Source organism: Pteropus medius, unplaced genomic scaffold (assembly GCF_902729225.1).
Source record: "Pteropus medius unplaced genomic scaffold, Ma_sr-lr_union100, whole genome shotgun sequence".
Taxonomy (NCBI): Eukaryota; Metazoa; Chordata; class Mammalia; order Chiroptera; family Pteropodidae; genus Pteropus; species Pteropus medius.
The window spans coordinates 2,974,193-2,998,807 of NW_024349796.1; the positions used below are offsets into that span (position 1 = coordinate 2,974,193).

At 38.2% G+C, this 24,615-nt stretch overlaps 1 protein-coding gene and 1 pseudogene across 5 annotated transcripts in view; both read right to left on the reverse strand.

The window, feature by feature from the left end:
* AKT3 (AKT serine/threonine kinase 3) overlaps positions 1 to 24,615 on the reverse strand; it is a 264,003-nt gene that overhangs the window by 214,140 nt on the left and 25,248 nt on the right. Inside the window, exon 1 of one of the 5 annotated variants that reach the window (XM_039883229.1) lies at positions 5,031 to 5,657. The exons of 3 other annotated variants lie outside the window; for them this stretch is intronic. In XM_039883229.1, coding sequence (XP_039739163.1) covers positions 5,031 to 5,116 — 86 coding nt within the window. In that variant the 5' untranslated portion in view covers positions 5,117 to 5,657. Of the gene's footprint in view, positions 1 to 5,030; positions 5,658 to 24,615 lie in introns of those variants that run through there. One more of the 5 variants, XM_039883227.1, reaches the window with a different exon arrangement.
* Positions 13,884 to 14,002, reverse strand: LOC120619384 (uncharacterized; annotated as a pseudogene).

Below are 24,615 nucleotides of genomic sequence, written 5' to 3' on the forward strand. Positions count from 1 at the left end.
TTCCTTGTCCATTTTTCTATTAGGTTATCTTTTTCCTAATGATTTATGGAGCATGTTGTATAATAAGAATGTTAATCCTTATTTTTTCTCAATATAATACCTTTGTAATACAGAAGAATTTTTGTAAAATCAAATCTAATATGTAGGATTCCTAATGCTACAATAATAGTTTGTATAATGGGGTTATGGATACTTAAGTTTTACTTTTAACTTATCTGTATTTCACAAATCTTTATAAGCACCTATTACTTTTTTAATTTTAAAAAGATCATAATTTATATTCCCTAAAAGAAGGAAAATCCCAACAGGACTTTTCATGGAACCTGAAAAACTGATTCTAAAACTCAAATGAATTTAATAATTTCTCTCTTAATGGCCTTTTGGACATAAGAAGAGCCAGGCCAACTATGAAGAACAAAAATAATGTGAGATTTGCTTTAGAGACATCAATACTTATTTTAAGTGGTATTGGCACAGAAATAGAAAAAAAGGCTAAAGGAGAAGTACAGAGAGCCTAGAAACAAGCCCACATATAAATGGAACGATTATGATGGATTATTCAGAAAATGAGACTAGGAAAACTATTATACCCTTAGAAGCATAAGATTAGAGCCCATCCATAATACCACACACACACACACACACGCACCGCACGCCACACACACACACACACACACACACACACCCTCCCTCAAGGCAGATTAAAGATATAAATGTGAAAGAACTCTTAGGTATCTTATAAGAAAATATAAGACACTCGGGCAGTTACCCTCCAAAAGAGCCTCCAGTGACCCTCACACTTTGAAAGTGACTTCAAAGGCTAGATCATAAAAGACATTAGCTTCCACCTCATTCTCTTGGCTCACTTACTGACTTGGGGAAGCCAGCCTGCATATCATGAGGAGACTCAAGTGGCCCTACTAAAGGACCATATGAAGAGGAGCTGAGGCCTCCTGCCAAAAGCCCACACCAACTCACCAGCCATGTGAGTGGGCCATCTTTAAAAGCAAGTCCTCCAGCCCTCATTAAAACTTCAAATGACTGAAGCCCTGCCTAACACTAACACCTGATGCAACCTCTTGAGAGAGCAAGACCAGAACCACGCGGCCAGCTGCACTACGCCCAGAAACAGAGAGAAACAATGTTTACTGTTTGTTTTCTCTCATAGGTTTGGTAGTAATGTATTATGCAGCAATAGATAATTAATAAAGAGACTATCACTATAACCCCAGTGTAGGAAAGGAGGTTCTTAAATATCATACCACAAACAAAACCATGGAGGAAAAGACTGATAAATGTATCTACATTAAACTGAAAAATCTAGTACAAAGAAAGTTAGCACAGATACTACTAAGAGACCAAGCCACAAACTGAAAGGAGATATTTGCAATTCAAATAACAAATGATTACTATCAATATATGAAGAATTCCTACAAATCAGTAAGAAAAAGACAAATCATCCAATACAAAAAAGGGATGGGGACAAAGGATAGAAAAACAATTCATAAAAGGTATTAAAAAGTGATCAACATATAAAAGAGAATTCAAAACCAGAGAAATGCAAATTTAAAACACTGAATACCATTTCTCACACATCAGAGTAACAAAAATTATGTTTGACAACACGAAATGCTGGTAAGGGCATGGAGAGATGACATGTCTCAAAACCGTTGGTGGGAGTAAACTGGTAACAACCACTTACTTTAGCAAACGACACACAGAATCTAGTAAAGGGGAAGGCTGAGCATACCCTATGACTTGGCGATTTTATACTTGCAATTGTTGGAGAGGAAAAGTTTTCCTCTACCTTTATAGGTTCTTCCAGCTGGTTTAATACTTAAATCAATATGAGACACATTAACAAGAGAAACAATCAGATTTAATTACATGTATACATTCAGGAAGCCCACATACATGAGAGGTTCAGTGACAGAAAGGTAAAATAAGGTATACGTGACATACCGAGCTAAGGAATGACATAAGGGGTCTGGGGCTTCAGAGGAGAGGAGGGTAATTCGCAGGAAAAGAAGAACAGATGTTCAGTAATTAGATGTTTGCCCTGCCATGTCGCTAAATCATAAAAGGTTATTTCTGTTATGATGGGTAAGACCTCCAACTGAGATTCTACTAGGTAGTCAAGGGAGAGGCAGAAGCTTCTTCCGAGTCCACAGAGTCTCAACTGTCGTCAGCACAAAATCATCCACACGCCAACAGGGCACGTCTTGTGGCTGTGTGGACCCCTTCGCGATAATATATCTCAGGGAAAAATCCATGTGAACACATGGAACAGGAACAAAAATATTCACTGCACCACTTCTGTAATATGGAAGAACTGGCAACCACTTCATGCCCCTCAACAGAACATGCAAAACCACACAGCAGTGAAAATGAAGAAATCAGAACTCCATGTAGCTACATGAACACATCTTAGAAAAACGTTAAAAAAGAATGTTGCAGAAGATATGTGCAGTAAGGTATCATTAATAAAGCCTGTAAACATACTAGTTCTACTGTTTATATGTACACTTATACATAAGAAAAGAATTTTAATATAAATGCATGAGAATGCTAAAACCCTGAAGTAGGTGTACCTCTGGATAACGGAGTACTATTAGGAAGGAAACTTCAAGTGTATTTGTAATATCTGATTAATAAAAGAGAAATCTGATAATAAAGTATGACAAAGCTAGGAGATGCATACTTGAGTGCTCATTTTATCATTCTCTATACTTTTTCTATTTGCTCGAATATTCTAAAACAGAATATTTTTAACCAAAATATAATGGCAGATAATAGACTTAAGCAATATTTGCAGCCAGAGAGACCACAAGAGAGTTTATACAAATTGATAAGACAACCAAGCATCATGTTCTGTGAATATACACAAATGATTTATAAAAAAATTAACAAAAAAGGAAATTGTACTAGCAAATAAATAAGTAGCAAAATGTATACGCTCAAGCTCATGAGTAACTTTTCATCTTAGACATATCCACTGAGTGCCTAGTAAGGTCTTGGCACTGTTCTACGCTCTGGGAACATAGCAGTGAACAATATAGCTATTAAACACTGAGCTTTATATTCTGAAAGATGGAGGCAGTCAATGAAAATACAAATAAACAAAAAGTCGGATGTCGAATGCTATGGAAATGAAACAGGTGATGCGGTCGAGATGGAGGAGGAAGAAAACGGTACTTAAAATTGGGTGTCAAAGACTCATAGATGGCACTGGTCCTGAAACAAAAATAATGAAAAGTCCTTCAAAAAGGTAAGGAAAGAGTGTAATAGGCAAGTGCACAGGCCTGACATGAGAACATAATCCATCTGAAGAATAAAAAAAGATAAATATGTCTGAGAGAATGAATATACGAGATGAGGTTAAAGAGATAGACAAGAAATCCAGGGATAAATCCAGGTTTTGATGGAGCCTGAAACGTACGCGATTTGGGGTAGGGCTCTCTTAGGAAAAGAAATACAAAATTATGAAAACAAAATTGGGTCCTAAATAGAGTATTTATTTAGTATGAAAAACGAAACTATTAAATTAGAAATTTTTAAAAGTCGTCAACCACATCAAAAAATCCTACATAATAATATAACATTTTTAATAATTAACCCTTTGGCACACTTTTATAATAATTTTCCTATATATTGACTGTACTACTCGATTGCTTCTTCATATGGCAACGATTTTGTAATATCACTTTCTATAGAGATTAGAGAATAGTTCAGTCTGTTACCTTGAATAAAGAGTGATAATTTATTTTTTACTACTAATAGAAAAGTTTCTTTCAGCTTCACAGCTATTGGTAATGTTATATAAATATCTCAAAATATTGAATCTGTGAAAGCCTCTTTTACGTTTCTTTCACATATGAGGTATAAGATTAGAAAAATGTTCAACAAACTTGCAAATGGTCAGTCTTGGTTTCTTCCCCATTACCCACATTCTTCCAGAGCTGGCTGAGTGGCACAGTCCAAGTTCATACCACCCCTGGGCCTCTAGCCCTGCACTTCATATGAGGATGCAGCTAGGAGGCATTCTTACACCGGGCGGGCTCTCTGTGACTAAACTATACGTGAATGTGACTGCAAATGACATAGACGATTCTCACACCTCTCTCCTTAGGGTTCCGAAACTGCCTGTGTCCACTCCCACATAACCTGAAAGGACGGGACGGGTGACAGGGAGAAGGCAAAGTGGAGAATGACAGAGGCCTAAACCGACGCAGGTGCAGCCCAGGAGGAGGCCTCCGCAAGCAGAAGCCGCAAGCTTTCATTAGCTTCACGGTAAATCCATCTCCACCCAAAGCATCCTGAGCCTGAAAGACTATGGGTAGAAGTTTAGATTTGTTCTTCTATATGAGACCAAAAAAACAGTGGAGGGTTTTAATCAAAGGATCTGAATTCTATTTTAACCAGAATGCACTGAGAAATGCATTGACCTAAGGCTGTCCTCTAACTCTGCTCGAAGAAGGCCAAATTATGCTTCATCTCCTGAAAATTCACGTTTCCTCTTCCCCCCATCTCTGGATTTGAAATTCTGGGATATACGAATCCAGTCATCCCATCATTCCCCCCACAATGATTGCCACTTGAAAAGAAAAGTAATAATTTCTCAACTTACAAGTTTATCATTAGAGAGTATAACAGCGATATTACTGTCATAGAGAAGGACAAGCTTCACAAGCGGGACACTCAGTTACTGAGTGTTTTTCTACAGCTATTTTAGGAATGGCAGCACTGCTCCCAGCTGTGCAGCCCCAATCCTCCCAGCCTGGCCCTCCCATCAATTCCGAGACCTCCCATATCCTTAATAAATCCCTCTTCTGCTTAAATAAGCCAAATTGAACTAGTAAGTTCATTTTTACATACAATTAAGAACTCCGAATCTAACAGATAAGTAACCCAGTCAATCATGAACCCGACAGTTATTAAAAGCACTGGAAGCAGAGATGGTAATAATGATTAGAAGCTGCCGAACCAGAAACTCTGGAGAGCGACAGCATTCCTCAGCGCTGGTAACTCACCCACAGATCCCCCGCTCTGCCCTTCCATCCACGCGCTGGGGAGAGGGGGCCGAAGGAGCCCAGCGGCTTCTCACCGTGCCAAGCATCCTTGCTGCTGAAACGTAAGGGAACAGAAGCTGCAAAGGAAGGGAAACTAAGGAAAGCAAAAAATAAAAGGGGGGGACACATGAGAATTGATTCGAGAACACAGTGTAATGCAACACGCACAGAAGAGCATAATACACGTGACACGGAATGAGCGCATTGCAGGAGCAGGCTAAACGCGGACACGCTGGTCCCAGGTTAGTGGGTGACGTGGAAGAACTGCCATCGCCTCACTCGCGAGTAACATCTGTGAAGCTAAGCAAGTGAAGACAATGACAAGGTGATTTACATGCCTCGAATCCGATTATGCACTACAGGAACATTAACCCAGGATAATATTTAACTAAGAAGCTAAAACGACTGAGAATATTCTGATCTAGAAAAAAGTCCACTTAAGTTAATGGATTCTCCAAAATCTAGTTTCAGAAATAAACGTTGTGCATCCGCACGTTTTTAAAATAAACTAGATCTACCAGGTTTGTTATGGAAAACTAGTACCCAGCCCTCTGTCTGACATTTCCTTTCACAAAACAAACTTTCTTTAGTTGTTTTGAAATTTACTTCCATCTCTCTAAGTGATGTGATGTTTATACCATTGCTTCTTAAATGGTCAGTTGCAGACATTTATCTAGTGATCGCCTATTGGCAAAGTGTAAGCTTTAGCTGTGTTTCCTAGTCCTGCCACCCTCCACACATCACACCCCCACTATCTCAATACTTCGGTTAGGTCAACATTTAACACTGAAATCATTATGACTACATAGGATATTCAGAGCTAAGCCAAGCAGTAAATAATTGCTTTTTTCCTGCATAACATTTTGTCCTTAGAATTAATAACTGTCTGGTGTCTCATTTATTTCATTGCCTATATATTTATCTGCTATGTATTTATCCCCAATTAACTACAGATTCTCTAAGTCTGACAAATCTCTTTGAATATATTCATTCACATCAGATTTCTATCAATTTCGTCTTCTTGAAATCTCTTCCTGTCTTCTGTTCCGCTTCAGTTTGGACTGGTTACCCTGGGCCAGAGGCACAGCCACCACCCTGAGTGTTCCTTTCGCCCCCTGCTGGGTCTGCACCCCTCTTCCCTCTCTCCCAGGCCACCACCCTGAGTGTTCCCTCTGCTGGGTCTGCACCCCTCTCCCCTCTCCTAGGCCCTCCTCTTTCTTGATACACTCTCGCTTCTATGTACATTCCTTAGCTTCCTGAAGATTTGTGAGAGGTGAATGTTTTCAGACACCGTCTCTCTGAAAATAGCTTTATTTTACCCTCAAACTTGATTAGTAGTTTAAACTAGTTTAGATATCATTTTTCTTCGGAATTTTAAAGGCACTGCTGCTCCACTGTCTTCCTGCTTTTACTGTTGAGGAGCGGTGTAAAGGCACTGATTGCTGATCCTTTACATGGGGGTCTAGGTCTTAAGTTTCATGATAGGTGCCTTACTGTGGGACTATCATCAACTACTGCACAGAGTTTTTGATGAGCCCTTTCACTCTGAAAAAAAAAGAACATGTCCTTCAGTTCAAAAATATTTTCTTGATTTACTTTATTAATGACTTTTACCCCCATTTCTTCCGATTTCTTTCTGGAAGTCTGAGATTCTGGTTTTGGAAACTCCTGGACCAGTCTTCTAATTTTCTTAGTTTTTTCTCTCCTATTTTCTAACTCTTTCTTTTACTATACCTCCTGGGAGATTTCACTATTTATCTTTCTTTTCAATGTATGTCTATGAAAGACTTAATTTGGCAAAATAATATAACTTATTATAGTATTGTTTGTAAGTTCTGGAATAGACAGATCCTTTGATAGTTCTCATCACAGGTAATTAACTAAGGAAAAGGAGTTGTAACACAAGAAATACCTAAACTAGCCATGTTTAAATTTATTTAACATTTATTTAATAAGCACCTATGCCATAAAGGTACAAGATATGTCATGGAGAATGATGACAGCTAAAATTTATTGAGTAATTACTATATGCCAAGTACTTTACCTGCATTATTAGTTGAATCTCACAAATGAACAGATCGGCAACTTGTCCAAAATCATACAGCTGGCAAGTGATACAGCCAGAATTAAAATCCAGATTTCTCTGTCAGAACCCAAGCTTTTGAGCACTGTGACAAACTGTCATGTGTTCACAAACACCTCTTCTCCTGGGACGTTCCCCTGACGTCCTGCAGTCACGTCTGGCCATCTGACTGAGGTCCAGCTAATGAAATATGAGAAATGAATGCCATTTTCAGGCTTGGCCCACTAAAAACACCCACCAGTGACCTTTCCATGTTCCTTCCCCTTCGTGTTTCACACAGATGAGCACACGTCGAATCATTTGCTGAAGATGGTGAAGCCACAAGATAGAAGGCGCCTACCCATCAGGAATACTGTACATGTTCTGGACTTTACTGCTCAAGAAACAAAATTCAAGTTATGGTAATCCACTGAGACTTGGAGGTTTATCTGTTTCAGCAGACAAACTCTGTACCATATTGCCTCAAGAAACTTAATGTTTAGAGTATGTGGGGGCGAGGGGGGGGAAAGCAATTCCAAGCATAAGGAACAATACATTCTACCAGACAGAAACTGTAAAAGTAAGAACTTCGTAGGAAACAGTGAGCAGTGGTGTCAGTGGAAAAAGCATACGGTATAAATCAATAAGTAGTGAGGTGTAGGCTCAAACAGATGATAGACTGGTGCCGGACGACATTTGGGCCATTTTCCTATGCAACAGTGAGCTACTGAGGGCTCTGAGCAGACTCTGCATAAATCACACAGTGAATGTAAACAGAAGTGGTACAGGACTGAAAGGAACAGGCAGTGCCTACAAGCACATCTGTCACTGGAGGGTATTACAGGAGTCCAGATTCCATCATTTGACAAATATTTACTGATCACTTACTTCATGTGAATCTAAGCTAGATGACAGCAGTGGGAATGAGAGAAAAAAACTGATGAATGTTAAGGAAAAATTAGGCAGTACCTGGTTCCAGGAGCTATGGAGGGTAAGACAAAGCAAAAAGTCAATGACTCGGTGGTCTCATGTCTAAGAGCCTGGAAGGGGCGTAAACATGATAGGTGCCTTACTGTGGTCTATCGAACAGAAAAGCTAGGGGATATAACTGCGTTGGAAGAAATGGTTAGTCTGCTTCGAGATAGGATGAATTTGAGATAACAGGCACCGTTTTTCATATTAATTACTAATCTCCATTTCCAATTTACTGATTCAATCAAAAGATCTAGCCCCTCATCCAACTCTATAAAAGATTAAGCAGCATAAACAGATTCTGCAGAGCAAATGCTAGACCTCTGAGACAGCATTCAGAGGTATGGGCTAGACAAAAATGTTACATTCGTCCAACGCCGCCCGAAGAGTATTCCAGGACCCACTCATCACTCTTCCCGCACGTGCCATGTCCTCTCTCTCGCTCATGCTCCCTGCACCCCCAGATCCCACACTATAAGTTTCATGAGAAAAAAACTGTGTCAAAGAATTTTGGACAATCTTACAAAGTATATTTCCTTTTGTAAATTCCACAATGTACACTTTTGAGAACACTACACTAAAGAAACCTTCTATTCTGTTCAGTCCAGTTATTTCCAAAACTTATCCAAAGACAGAAATCTATTTGGGGGGATCGCCTACCTACTAATGATGTGCGCTTTGGGAAATGGGACACAGATGGGAGGCTACGTGAGGGCAGAGAGAATTCTTTATTAATCTTTCCACATTCCCGATACCTAACATGGTATGAAACACGGCAAACAATATACGCTGAACAATTACTTAAAGGGTTTATGTAATAGCCACATATTTTTGGTCATTTCCTAAAAACTATTCCTTATAAAAGTTCTTCATATACTTCATGAAATCTCTATCATAAGTCACTGTGAGTATATCTATTATCCCAATGCCACTGCATATAGCATACAAAATCAAGTCCATCCTCAAAGTGAAACATATTTGAAGACACGCTGACTCATAACGTGCTCATTACGCAAAACAGAGCATTAAGTAAAATGGCTTTGTAAAACCTGTGAAGTTATATACGACCGTCAGTTACATACCCATTCCAGTATGAGCACTGGGTAAGAAGCATATGCTTTATATAAATAAAAATTAAATAAGAAAAAGGAAAAGAAAATGGTGAAGAAATCTTTTCCCCTTCCCTTTAAAACAATTCAAGTGAACCTAAAAAAGGGGAGTCACTTATTCCAGTCCTCTCCCTCAACAGGGAGGAGAGGAAGAAAAACATTCTGCCACTGGGTGGGAGAAAGAACAAACTGTGCCCCTCCACGCTTCACTCAGTAGCTCTGGGCCAAATGAATCAACATGTTTATCTACTAATACAGCTGAGCTCATTTTAAAGTGTTATGCACTTGAAAGGAAATGAACTTTTTTTAAAAATGGAACTAGTAAAAATTAGAAAGTTTCTGGTTTCTGTTTTAGCAAATTTAGTTAAGCTCTTTGTTTATGAAGACCAAAAAATTATAGAATAAATCTTTCATTGTGTCAAAATGTTTATTCCAAACTGAAGAAGATTTAAGGAAACTCAGGCTCCAAAACATTTGATCTAAGGGTCAAGGACAGTCTGACTTCTTGGTTCTGCCAGCAGTTTTTAAAAGTTGCTTCCTGTACTAGGGACTGTTCACTGTTCTTGCACAAACAATAATAAAAGTCATTTATACAACCACCTTGATTATTCTTCCCTTTTAAATTCATTGTTTGGTAACAGCAAAGGCTACAATCATTAGTTCTAATAAGTATTTTGAGCATTTATTTACCATTATACTGCTACTCATTTAATATCTGTTGGGAAACAATTTTAATTTATTCATTTATTCAAAAAATATATCCTGAATGTCAACTATGCGTCAGACGTTATAGATGAAAGTCAGCCAAAGAGATTCTGTCACTGCCCTGAAGAGCTTTCAGTCCAGCTGGGAAGAAAGAGACTAGGAAATCAGACATATATACTCTCTAGACCATGAAAAGGAAAAATACCACGTAAACAAATAACATGATCTAGCCTGGGGTCAGGGGATTCCTTTGGTAGTGACAATTCAGCTGAGATCAGCACAACAAACATTAAACATGATTTAAAACGCACACACGCTCCAAATCATCATCGGAATAAGAAGGTCCACAACTGCTGGGAGGAAAAGGGTCGTCGGAGCAGCAGTAAAATCCACGTGCCTTTGAAAGTAATCGTTATCTCCGTAGGAAGAAAAGTAATGGCCACTCCCTAGTATATTTCCACTCCAAAACAGCTTTCATAGCTAGGACTATTTTCCAATGAAAAAGCCAAATATCAACTATTCGTCTAGTAACGTCCGATCACCTTAAGTCCTGCAAACACATTAAACTGAGTTCACAACAACAAATGGATCCCAAATCTCAACACCCCATAAAACCCAGGTCAAAAAAAGATATCTTCGGCTTCACAGATCCCAGGAGCATAGAATTTAGAGCAGAACAAACTTTTAGAACTCATCTTGTAATAAAACACTTTCACTTTGCAAATCAGGAATGAGACCCAAAGTTGGCAAGGAACATGAACAACATCGTTCATCTAGTTAATAGTAGAAAAGGAAGCTAAGTAGACTCTGGATCCACCAAGTTCCATTCCTGTGTTCTTTCTACAGCATTGAGCAAGTATATCAAACAAGGAACGCATGCATTATACATAAGGCAAAATTCAAAGATACTACATACCTTCAATTGAACTGACCTTCCCTTAAGTCCTAGAAAACCAATGTTCCCTCTTATTACATAGCACAGAAAGGTGAAAAGTAAAGACAACTAACATTTATCGAGGAGCCAGACAGACTGAGAGCTTTTCCTATTTTAATTTCACTTAATCATCACAACTACCCTCTGAATTAGATATTATTAATCTCATTTTACTGAGATACAGTAATATTAAATATTACTGTATTACTCAAATTACTGAGATACAGTAATATTAAATAATTTACCCAAGGTTACATAGCAGAAAAGTGGCAGAGACAGAATTTGAATTCAAGTCTAACTCTAAATCCATGTAGCCATTTTATTACAAAAAAATTTTTAAAGTACTTTTTCATAGGAAAATATTACACATAGCAGTTAGGTCTCCCAGAGAACTCACCAATTCCCATTTAATTGATGATGAAAAGAAGTCTTTTCAAGTTTAGTCTGGGAATCTAATAATAATTTATTATGTTAATGCAAAAAGAAGTACCAAATTTTTAACTACTTTACAAAATTTAGAACACATTCTTAAGTTAATATTATTTGTTTTTTTCTTTGCAGCATCCTTTTCAAATCCACCGTCACTACAACCCAGAAAAGCATTAACTATCCACTTCCATGAAATACTGACTCTCAAACAACGAGGAGGGGGATGTAAAGGATGACCACATAGGGAAACATAAGAAAACAAACACTGCATTTTAATAATTCTGATTTCTCCACTGGTGGAGAGCCTATTAACAGCTTCGATTGGGAGAGAGTATACTACTCAAAAAATAAGAACAGTAAAAATAAAGCAAAGCCCATCATAAAGAAAGGAAGACCGAATTTTGATTGCACAACTACCCGTACCACAGGACTAAGTTTCTCGCTTTGTCCGCTCTACCAAATCAGTTACCACTCATGGGTCAGGTTCTCAGCATCCAATTATTTAGCTGAAATCTTCTATCTGCTGTCATCTCTCCAACTCTCTTTACCCTCAGGGATTTATGCTTTAGTTTTCGCTATCATTTTAGTGGGGAGACAAATATGTGACTTCTCTGATATTACTATTAGGTTTTCTTTTGATCCCTCTCAATGCTCCCATCATTCTCTCCCCCACCTCTTCATTTGTTTGCTTATCTTGACCTCCTTTTTCTGGAGGCTTTCCCCAAATGCCCAATGGTCCTGGATTGTTAGTTCACAATCTGAAAAGAACTGATTAAAAGATGTATGGAGGAACAGGGCTTGTCAACTGGTAAATTTACTTAGGGTGCTCTGGTGGCGAGCCTATCAGCAGTATCTGAAGACATTTCAATGTTCTGCAGACCAGCAAGACAGGCCTGACTGAAGAGTCCAGGAAGGAGAGTAAACAACCTGAGTCCACAGTTCAGATGTAGATTTCCATTAATCTTGTTTGAAATCAATCGGCCACCCACTGCCCCTGGTTTCAGAATGCTGGCACTTCCTTAATTTTATGAAGAATGCACCTTAGTCTCCCAAGGCCAGAGGCTGGTGGTGGAGGGACGCACCCACGTACAGGGGCACAGAGGAAGAGGCCCTGAGCATCCCACCTGTAAACACACAGATTTCCCCACCAACCCTCGTTTTCAGCTCCACTTCTGACCCTTGTATTCCTTTGGGCCCAGAGCCTCCCAGCTGAGCTTCTTGGGAGCTTCCGGACACAGTGCTGGACTTCTTGGAGGTACTGTGACCTTTCCTCTCTGCTAACTGTTACGGCCCGTCCATCTGTTCTTTTATTTCAAAAAAGTATAGCAATCTGTCTTCTATTGTACTTTCCTTCAGAAGGGAATGGGAGTTACTGTTTAATGGAGACGGAGTTTCAGTTCTGCAAAATGAAAATTTCTGCAGGTGGGTGGTGGTGACGATTGCACAGCAGTGTGAATAAGAGTTCTTAATGCTACTGCTCTGTACGTATGAAAATGGTTAAAATGGTAAATGTTGTCTGATGTACATTTTACCACAATTTTTTAAAATAATTTTTAAAAGAAAGGTTTAAAAAACAAGTGACCCTTTTAAAGACCCCTGCCAATATCAGCCCATGCAGAGGCAGCCCTCCCCCAGCCAGGGAAACTCTAGTACATACCGTAGTCTCCTTTCTCTGCAGCACTTACTGTTACGTGGAATGATCCCGTTTATTGAATTATTTGTTTACTATCTCTGTCCTCCAATTAAAGAAAAAAATCAAAATCACCGAACTCTACTTTGCACAACTTAAACTTCGGTCTTTTCGGCTCTTGCCCGCTGCCTTGTTTCCAAGTTTCCATCCCCTTTCCTTGCTTTAGATGTCAGTCTTCTCCAAGCTCTCCCCTCGCCCTTCTCCCCGCGAGCAGCCTCCCCACGCCACAGCCGCAGAGAGCAAGGCGCAAACCCCTAGGGCCGGAGGTGCCCGCATGTGGATCCGGACCCGTTACTTACTAGTTGTGCTGTCTTAACACTTACCCTCTCTGTACATCAGCTGACTCATGAGTAAAATAAAAAGATAAAACAGTAACGACCTTACAAGATTGTTGTGAGGACTGAGTTAATATATATCACGGGCTTAGAATGCTGCCTGGAACATAATAAGTGATCCGAAGGTGTCAGCTCTTAGGGGACCATATAATTTACCATCCAAATCAGGGCACTTCTGAGACTTAAAGAAGAGACTATTAATCACACTGGCACAACAGGCGTAACGGGAACAGTCATCCAATCAGCGTAGGATGAACTATAAAATACTGTTGATATGCAACCATTTCTGCCCTACAAGTATCATATAGTTAACTTAATATTGTTCACTTCCAGTCAGAGAAACCTGCTCATGTACTATTTTTCTAAAAGTGGGTTCAGTGGGGGAGGACAAGGGTTGACTTGGTCAAAAAAGTTTCAGAAACACCAACTTAAATTTATTTATTTATTTATTTATTTATTTATTTATTTTTAATGGTTTTTAGGCAAGGCAACTCTTGGTTGACCTCACAGACTGCAAAGACCTTGTCAGCTTACAATCCCTTATTTATTTTTTTTTTTTTTTAATTTTTTTTTTTTTACGCCTATAGCACCTGGTCTTCCTAGGTGGTCTCCCATCCAAGTACTAACCAGGCCCGACCCTGCTTAGCTTCTGAGATGAAACAGGATCGGGCTTGTTCAGGGTGGCATGGCCAGGGACCCAACTTAAATTTAAACAAGTTTCTTTACCATCTACCCTACCCCAAAGTCACTGGCATACTGAAGTGCTATAATTAACCTTATAGCTTCAAATAATATTATTTTGTAACTACAATGTTACTATGAAAGGAAATTAAAGCGAGCCCCTGGCTTATTTTGAATACAAAGTATGTACCTATCTATGTTCATTGCTCTTTTTCTTAGTATAGCACTGAGCCCATCAGGAGAACTAAAGTATTTGTTGAATGAATGAATGAATGAATGAATGAATACTGAAAAAAATCTCATGAAAAACAGTTTCAACAACTAAAGCAAGATCAGAAAGAAAATGAAATTCTAGTTTGGGAATGTGGTTGAGCTTGTTCAGTTTTTGTGAGAGTGTTTTGTTTGTTTGTTTGTTTGTTTGTTTTGGGGGAGAGGTTGACATAAGGGCCCAGTAGAATCCGTGGCTAATAACTGCACTGGATTTTCCATTGGATTTCCTCTTGACTAAATATACCTTGGTGTTCATGAGAAAAAAATACTTCTAGAGGAGAAAAATAACTATTGCTAGCTGATGTATATGGAAAATACCATGCTAAAACGCTCACACACATTATTTCCTTTGATCTTCACGATAATCTTACGTGATATCTGGCTTGACTGTGGGAATCTCAGCAGATCCTAAGTCCACGGTTTATTTCCAAAAGCCTGGTAGGGATTTTTTTTTTTTATAAGTTTGTACACCTTTTTGCTGACATAATTCACCTTTTATCAGGTATATTCCAACACAATCCACTACTGAGCTTATTACTATGAAAAGGTCCACATGAACTCTCTACACTATACAGTCTCAAAGGGAAGCATGTCACAGCCATCATTCAGCTGTGACAAAAGTTACATTTGTACCTACACACCTGTAATTTACAGTAATCCTCCTAGCTAGAATTCATCGGAAAAGAAATGATGCAAGAAATAAATATTCATGTAATAAAAATAATTCCAAGTATCAAATTCTGGAGAAAAGGACATTATGAATATTAATCAAAGTAAAGTTTTATGAGCATAAATCCTTATATTTTATAGCAAGTATTATTATTACTGCCATTCTTTACATGAAAAGACAAGGTTTAGCAATTTGTCCAAGTTCGCACAGCTGGTGAGTAGAAGATTTGGAATTCAAACCCAAATCTAACACCAACACTAAGATCACTAATTTTCTTTACAGTATACCAAGGTTCCTTTTTTATTTTTCTATAACCCAAATAATTCTATTAAAAATATTAGAAATTTTGAGCTAAACAAGATCTATAATCCACCTATCTATTTTACCGGCCCAGTGATGCCAGTTTTAGGTACCAGCCCAATGATTCCAGTTTTAGGTACTGGTCACACACAGTTGGTTACTAAAAGAGTTAAGATTAAGCCCAGGACTTCTACTAGATTCACATATAGTTCTCTCCAAAACCACAAAGATCAATGCTTACCAAGAAGAATTATAATAGCTATCACTTATCAAGCATCTACTACACGCCTAGCACTGTATCTATGAAGGACTCTATAATATTTTCTTGAATTCTCTGAACAATCTTAAAAGTCCAGATCTATCTGACTCCAATGCCAGTTTCACTTTCTCTTCCATCATCCTGCTTTCATAATCCCACTAGAAACACAGGTTGCTGTGTGTGTATGTGTGTGTGAGCGAGAGCAAGCGAGAGAGAGACAGAGAGAGAGACAGAGAGAGAGACAGAGAGACAGAGAGAGAGAGAGAGAGAGAGATGGTTGTTTTGTTTTCGCTACTACCTAAATAGACCCATGTACAGCTGCTCCATTTTTGTGAAGGGCAAACACATTGTGATATGTAGCATGGAAAACACTTTATTTATAAAAGAAAGGTTTTTGCAGTATCTTTATGAAATCATAAACTAAAAAAGCTGTTAAGGCTCACTATATAAGCAATCAAAGTCTAATTCTTTCATAAGGAATTTGATTTCAACATAAGGCTTTCATTAGACTTGGTTTACTATAGAACAAAGAGATACAGACATGTACACGCACACGTACATACGTAAGACTGGAAGGAAATGTGCCAAAATTTGAGCCAATCCCTTTCAACGCACAATCATGGTGACTTCTGTTAAGAAATGATCATATAACCCAGGCTCTAGACTCCCAGAGTACGCCATGCCCCAGCTGCAGAGATAAGTAGGGATGGAAAAATGAGAGGAACAGACTCGACTCTGGTATTTACTACGTGGCTGGTGGGAAGGGGTCTATCTTCCTTTTGGATAGTGAGCCATGACGATGTTACCCTCCGGCTGCCAGGAACCACGTGCTACTTCCGAGCAGAAGCTTGAAAATAAGACCATCGCAGATACAGCAGAATGGAGCAGAAGACAGAACGCGTGACATAATCGCCAGGGTTCCCGGATTCAGGCACACCTGAAATCGGTCCATCTGGGGTTCTTCATTTACATAATGTAATAAATCCATACCTTCTTTTACTGTAATTTATCCTTCACTGCTTAGCTTTGTGTTGGGTTCTTATTGCTTAACATTTTAAGGGTACTAATTATTCTCATAGAGAAAAGTCCTCGGTAAAAAAAAAAAAATACTATGCTACAAAATTTTAAACATTTCAAAATTAGATCGATAATAAATGTATCTACATAAAATATTGTTTAAACTTATATAATAAATTTTTATATTAAACCCAGTAATATAGTTAGTACTCCTAAATAAGGTGATTATAAACCTTTACGTTATTAACAATAACTGCATTTTAAAATAACATTGGAGTATTTGGTGTTCAGTATGTCCTTTATAATACACCTTTTCTAATGGTAGAGAAGATCACGTGTCCACTCCCTGGCCTTTAGCCTTCCGCCATGCCGCCCTCCAACTACAGATTATGCTGCCTGGGAAGGGACCGCATCCATTTGTGCTCCTGAGATACGGGAATAGAAGAGGAAGTCTAAAACCAAGATGGCTTTGCTCTCCCCAAATTCACAGAGAACATGACAGCCCTCGTGTGTAAGTCCCTTCTCTCCTCTTCTCTTCCTTAGTGATCCTTCCTTTCTCTGCTCTTCTTTCATGCTCGATCCCTTCCCTCTGGACTCACTGGAAGCTGGCCTCTCCTCCTTTCCAAGACTAACCCTTTCTCCTAGGTTCTCATCTCCTCCCAGCCTTTGACCCTTTCTCTGCCAACTGCAGCACCTCCTGTCCCAGCAGCGTGTTCCTCTCTGCAATCAGACCCTGTACGTGTAAGGTTTTCTCTAACTTTAACAAAAAGCTGCGCTTGACCAAGTTGTCCTCATTCTATTCCTACTCTACTTTTCACTACTAAATTTTTCAAATGGTTTAAACCTGATATTGAAGCATCACTCTCTTATTCCCCAGAAATCTGGCTTCCACCCTGCCACCCCGGAATCACTGAAACAGAATCCACGACATTCCTCTGTCAAATCCAGTGGGCTTTTGAGTTTTCATTTCCTTCGCTCACTCTACTGTATTTCATTAACGACCCTCTTATACAATCTCCTGCCCACTGGTCCTAACATTACTCTCTGAGCGCTCTTCCTTCTTACGAATTCCTTTTGTACTTTCCTGAAGTCTCCTTGTCTTCTTACTCCTCGATTGTTACTACAGTGTTTCTTGGGTTCATTCTTCAGTCCACTGCTCATCTTTCCACATCCTTTTTCTTAAAAATTGTCCCTGACATTAAAATTTCAACTGTTATTCTTCTGTAAAAAAATCACATGCGTGTGCACGTGCGCGCGCGCGCGCGCGCACACACACACACACACACACACACGAGTGAATAACTATTTCTATCATCCCCTCCCCAAATCAGGACCACTCTTAGAATCTAAAACCATGGCACACACATCACATCCCTGGGCACTTTGGCCAATCTTCTATTGGCTAGAATATTCTTCCATTCTCAATCTAAAACCTTCCTAACGGACTCAAATGCCACTTCCTCTGTGAGGCCATTCCTATCACACCCTGTCTCCCGAGCAACATAAATCCCTACGTCTCTCTTCTATATAACCATGGCATTAAGTAGATAACTTTATTATAGCATTTTCATTATTTTATGTATGCATTCCTGCATTTTTCATCTCACTCAATAACTATGTTTCAGGGGTGAGGAATACATTTTAATCTTTTTGTTTCTTTGGTTGCTATAGTATGGTTGACATTTGATATTTATTGGAAAGTAAGCTTGAAAGACCCAAGTTCAGAATTAGTGACATCTTAAGATACTTCATATACCTACACTACTTGGCACTTAAAGTCCACAGCGACAGCTTTCTGAACACTGAAGGCACTTACTTACTAACCTGTCATTTGGCACTTAGGGTTTCCTTCTGTAAATATTCTTCTATTTTGCATATGTGTCTTATCTCCTCAACTGGATAAGTACTTGAGGGCTACAATTTTTAATGTTAAGTACATTATACTACCTGGTATGATTCCATGAACTTTATTTTCGCAGGTATTCAATAAATATGGCATGACTGTTCGATGATCCTCACTATTAGGAATTCTAAAAACTATCTTCAATGGTTTTAATTTTTTAAACTTATTGTTTTAAATTAAATCGAAGTTTTTCAAAATTACTCATTAAGGAAAATAAACATACATGGAACTCATACAATACCTTCAAATCCACAGTCCAAATAATACATTTATTTTTGTAAAAAAAAAAAACAAAAAAACAATAGCGGCTTCTTTCAGTGGTGGTAGGGCATCTTTCCTTGCAAATATGGATCTATTACATATGGCTATTAAAAAGCAATTTTTCTATAACTCACAATATAAAAATTGATTCAGGCAAGTACCATCAATGAATGTTTCGGAACTATGACCTCACATATTTATAAGAGGGAAAATTATCATATCTTTATAGTGAAGAGATCCAGACGTCAACTTCTTGATCAAGTACACATCGACTATGCAGTATTCTCACCAAAAAAGGTTCAACCTAAATCTAATAATGAGGAAAAATTAGACAAATCCAGAATGTGGGACATTCTACAAAGAAGACAACTTGATGAAAACATTTTAAAAAAAATCAGAATGGATGTTATAAAAAAAGCAATGTAATATCAGATTGTTATTATTTCAAATAAAATGGTCTAGAGATATAACAAATCAGCCTGATTGTGGTAATCACTCCATGATGTATATCAAAGTATGTTGTACACCTCAGATCTGCGCAATTTTTGTCAAGTGTACCTGAATAAAACTGGGGAAAAAGTATACATAAAGCAAACAAGGCAAAACATTTTAAGGATGTTTATGTGCTCATTAAACACTATTTTTAGCTTTTCTGTATAGTTAACATTTTCAAAATGAAAAGGAGCAAAAGGCTGACAGTGTTTCTGCCAATTCAATTCTCTTAAAAAAAGAGAGAATTTCCTCTTCTTTCCTTTCACTTTATAAAGCTAATAGAGAAGAAATAAGTATAGAGCCCTATTGTGTCTAACATTTATTTTAAATACTTAAAAAATAAATAAGTTAACTTCTGAGAATATGTACTATGTAAACATAATTTCACTTACTAAGAAACAAGACTAAATGATTAAACGAGACTAAATGATCAAACTAAATGTAAAATAAGTAGAAAAAGTTCTTCCTCATTTTATACATAAAACTGTAGTTCTCAGCAATAATTACTGGTCAAATAACTCCTTTCTCCAATGTTTAACTGAATATATATTTATGAATACTCTTGCGTTTACATTTTTTTTCCAGTGACACAGGGTTATCCCATGATTCCAAAAGTTCACGACCTTTGAAATCAGAGGTCTTATTTTTCCTGTTAATGTTCTCCCACCCCCACTGCCTGCCATTCTGCCAGAGTTTTCTCCTCAGCCTTCCAACTTAAACTTACTTGTCACAGCATTAGTTATCTACCACTGCATAACCACATATTACCACAAAACTCGGTGCTTTAAAATAACAATAAACTTTTATCATCTCACAGTTTCTGTGGGTCAGAGACTCAAGCCCAGCAGTGTGAAAGGCGTGGGGCAACTGCTACAGCTCTGCTGCTCAAAAAGGGATAAAGCAGGAGGGGGATGGGAGTCACTGGCTCATAGCAATTCTGAAATCCAGTGGGATACAGGCGATTCCTGATTAGAATTCAAAGCCTGGTTCTACCCTCTAGGCTCTTGGTTCTGCTTTCTGAGTCATCCCTTCTCTTCCATAAAGGGTAGCTCACATTTGAAGCTACATGTATTCTCAGCATGCTTCCTGCCTGCAGAGGTTCAGGGATCCAAAGACTGCTTTTCATTTGTACTATCTCTGTCCCTTTCAGTCCAAGCGGACAGTGTTTCTGCCAATTCAATTCTCTTTAAAAGGAAAAAAAAAGAGAGAAAAGAGAAAAAAAATTTTTTGTGGATTTCCTGTGAATCTTATTATGGTTTAATCCATTATGAGATAAAGGCCACACCCAAAAACCTCTCCGAGATAAGCTCCTCTGTTTCTAGGGGCTCTGCTGAGATTGGTAAGGGACGATTCTCTAAATGTTCTTAGAACTCTTACTGTTTGCCTAAAAAGTTCTTTGAGGGAATCCTGAGGTCTTCAAGGATTTTTAAATCACATCCTCAGCTTCATCTGTAGACCATGCTTTCTTCTGAATGTCCTGGATTTGGTCTTTACTGAAATCTATTTCTTAATTTTAGCAACACTGGTTATATGAAAAGGCTAGAAATTTTCAAACTTGACAGTTCCTTGCTCCCTTCTGTTTAGCAGAACTTCTTTTAGTTGATCTCTCTCCTTTTACAATATATATCCAAGCTCCAAGAAGGAACCATGAGTATCTTCAACTTTCTGCCTAGAAACCTCCTTAGCTAGATCACCTAGTTCATTATGTACATTATTATACTTCCCATGTTATTGCAGGTAACAAGGTTGCTAAACTTTCTGCCACTATAGAACAGGAATCTCCTTCCTCAACTCTGCATTAACAGTTTTCTTAATATTCTTTAAGCTCTCACCCACAGCCTCTCAAAGCCATCCAACTTTTACTAACAGCCTATTTGAGGCTCTTCAGGCTTTCACTGATGCTTCAAAATCTTTTCAGCTTGTATCCACTGCTGACTTTTAAAGACAGTTCTCCATTTTAGGCTTTTGTTACAGCCAAACAGAAGCAAAATCTGTATTATCAATTGCTATGTAACAAAGTATCCCAAAACTTGGCACTTTAAATATCGTTTGCTGTACAGTTTTACTGAGGCAGGAGTGGCTTAGCCAGGTAGTTCTGGACCAAGCTCTTTCATCAAATTGTAGGCAATGTATTGGCCATGGCTGTACTCATCAGAAGGCTTTGCTCAAGTTGGTTTACTTCCAAGTTGGCTTTCTCACGTGGCTGATAAGTTTACGATGGCTTTGGGCTTATCACTACATATTCTTGGTGAGAAAACGAACTTAAAGGCTGCTCCATCTTTTCAAGGCTCAGGATGAGACTTTTCTAAGTTATACACTAGGCTGAACTGCTTTCTTAACAAGCATATCCACGGCTTATCTTATATTTTAAATCATAAAATATGATCAACTCATAATTTCACTGCAATTTTAATAGGGAACTTGATGAACCATTTTTTGGACATGCAGAAACTCAGTACTGATTACCAAAAGCAGCAGACTGTCTCAGTCATAAGGGGCCATCTGGCCATCTTCCTCTGGATCCCTGAACCGAAGATTTAGGGAGCTCACCCCAGGAACACAATGCAGCAGACGAGGCCCACTGTGTCTGACGTCACCGCTAGTCCTGCTACACCTACAATTTACATTGTGAATGAAAAATTTTAATAGAGTCTACAAAATTAAACGATACGAAGAAAAGGGAGATGGTTAAAATGTAGGCTACATTAAAAGAAAACTAGAAAAGCATACACAGGCAAAATAAAAACACGAAAGCAGAACTAAAATCCACCCTGTAGAAAGTCAGTCTTATTGAAAGAACAGAAACTTGAATCAGTGAAACACAAGACAAACTACAAATATTCACTGAAAATAAAAGAAAAAAGGAAAAGAGCTAAAACACAAAGATATGATAAATACGAAGGGTAGGATGTAAATATCCAATCAAAAATAACTACGCTACTATTGTGGATTAAAGAGGGCAACAAATTCTTTGCCATACTTTTCCTCAAGAGACGGACTCTATCTCCTCCCCTGAATCCAGACTGGCCTTGTGACTTCATTGACCACTAAAACAGAGAACGAACGCAGTGCCAGTTCTGGAACTCGCCTTTACGAGGGCTGGTAGCTTACGTTCTCGGAAGCCAGCCACACGCTCTAACGTAGTCCGCACTGTCCTGCTGGAAGCAGCAGGGAGGAGAACTGGCCCTCGCAGCCAACACTCAGCTCCGAGGACCCCAACACGGGAGCGAGGCCTCTGGGCTCTCCCAGTTCCGCCCGGCTACCTCCAAATGCAACACGAGTGACCCCAGTGAGATCAGCAGAAGAACCACAGAGTCAAACCATAGAATCATGAAAAATAATAAATAATTGCTGTCTTAAACCGCTAAGTGATGCGTGATCTGTTAGGCAGCAGTGGATAACTGATATAGCTATACTGATCTAAAACAACACAATACTGCCAAAATATATGGACATATCTATTCTCTGGGGTATAAGACACGTGGTATCCAAAGTCCTTGCTAGAAAATATGAGACCGTTTGAAAACTCAGCTTGCTTCAAAAGCCTGGTTGAAAGTAATAGCTTTTCAATTTCTTAAATTATCTTCTATTATTTACTTACTTGAAAAACATATATAGAAATTCTATCCTAGATTAAGTCGGGCATGGAAGACTAAGCAATAAATACCACAATCTTCCAATTTCACTGACATGTACTTTAAGATATTTTAAGGAAATTCCAGTTGTGTAAGTATATCTCATTCTCTGATTCATTCAACAGTTTTTGAGGACTTACTACGCATTAGGCATTAAAGTAGCAAAGATAAATAAGGAAGCAATAAAGACGAATTGAAGGCAGGTAAAAATGCTATCACTCCCTAACTTTGCCAGGATGTCAACCCTGCCTAGTCTATATGCTAGAAGAACTTTGCTCAAGTCTCTATTTTGTAGTAACAGTCATGACAGCTAACATTTATGAAGCACTTAGTATGTGCCTGACATAATTCTCAGCCTTTCACATGATTTAACTCATTTAATCTCGGTAACCGCCCTCAGGAGGTAGGTAAGAACTATCATACCGTTTTACCAATGAGGAAACTGACTCATCTTAAAGAATGTTGATCCCCCACTAGACTCTAGACTCCATGAGGGTAGGTCACCTGGAATCATCAATTATAAAACCTGTGTGACTGCCAGTTTCATTGCATACTCTGACTTAAAAACAAAAATGAAAACCTTTATGTAACTGACTTTGATACACTCTTCAGATTATTGGCTAAAAACTGAAATGTGAATTCTGCAAGGAGAATAAAGTCAAATTAGGGATCATTTTACAAACATACTTCTCAATTCACCAGTTCTTCAGAACACCAAACTACTTTTTTCTAAGGAACACAAGCCTAGTATTTCTGTGAACAAGGAAAATGGCTACAATTTTAGAATAAACTCACGGCGGTAAATTTTAGAGAAGGATTGCATGCCAGATTTTCAATCTGAACTTTAGAAAAGCTGTTGTCTCTGCTGGAAATCTGACTGAGAACTGAAGGACAAACATCATAATCACAAATATCAAAACTTCTTGTGGCAGACGCTGTTGGTTGACTAACACGCTATCAATTCTCAATTCCCTTTGCCTCAGCCACCTCCCGCCACAAAGACAAAGCCAGATACTCACTTTCTCACAGTGAAGGGGATACATAACCCAGTTCTGGAAACAACAGATAAAAGAAAGTCTGAGAGTGGACTTCCAGAAACTTGTGCTCTCCTAATAAAAGGGACAGTGTGTCTGACACCAGCCATCTCCCATTTGTTTGGCTCAAACAGGAATGTAATGTTTGTTAGTACAGCCATTTTCAAACCTTGAAGCAACAAGTTTAAGAATGAAAAGCCATCAAGCTAAAGGTGAAGACACGACAAACGAGACCTGGAATCTTTGATGATTTTATCCTTATCTACTAAATGGCCAACAACTGCCCACCTTTACCGTTCTTATGTGAAAAACATAAACCTGTCTTTGTTTTGTTACTGTTGGCTGGGTTTTCTGTTATTTTTAGCAGAATGTCTGCCTTACTAATACATTTACAAACATTTAGAGAATACTGTGTACAATTCCTTTAATTTAAAAAAGTAAAAGTACTTATATAAATAAGTCATACTAATGCCAAATAAGTGACAAATTAAATCCAGAAAGTCTTCGATATTTTCCCTTAATAATATTTTTTCTGACTATAAAATATATTCACTTTAGAATTTTTACCAAATACAGAAAAATACAATGAAGAAAAAAATTCATTACCCAGAGATAATTTTAATATATTTCCTTCTAATCAATTTTTATACATATATCAATATATAAAACTATGCTTTATTTTTATAAACTGTGACCACACAGGATATAGCTTAGTTATTATTAATACATGCACAAAGTAATAATTCAGTAGCATATGCAAGAATATAAGATTTAAAAGTGTCTCTTCC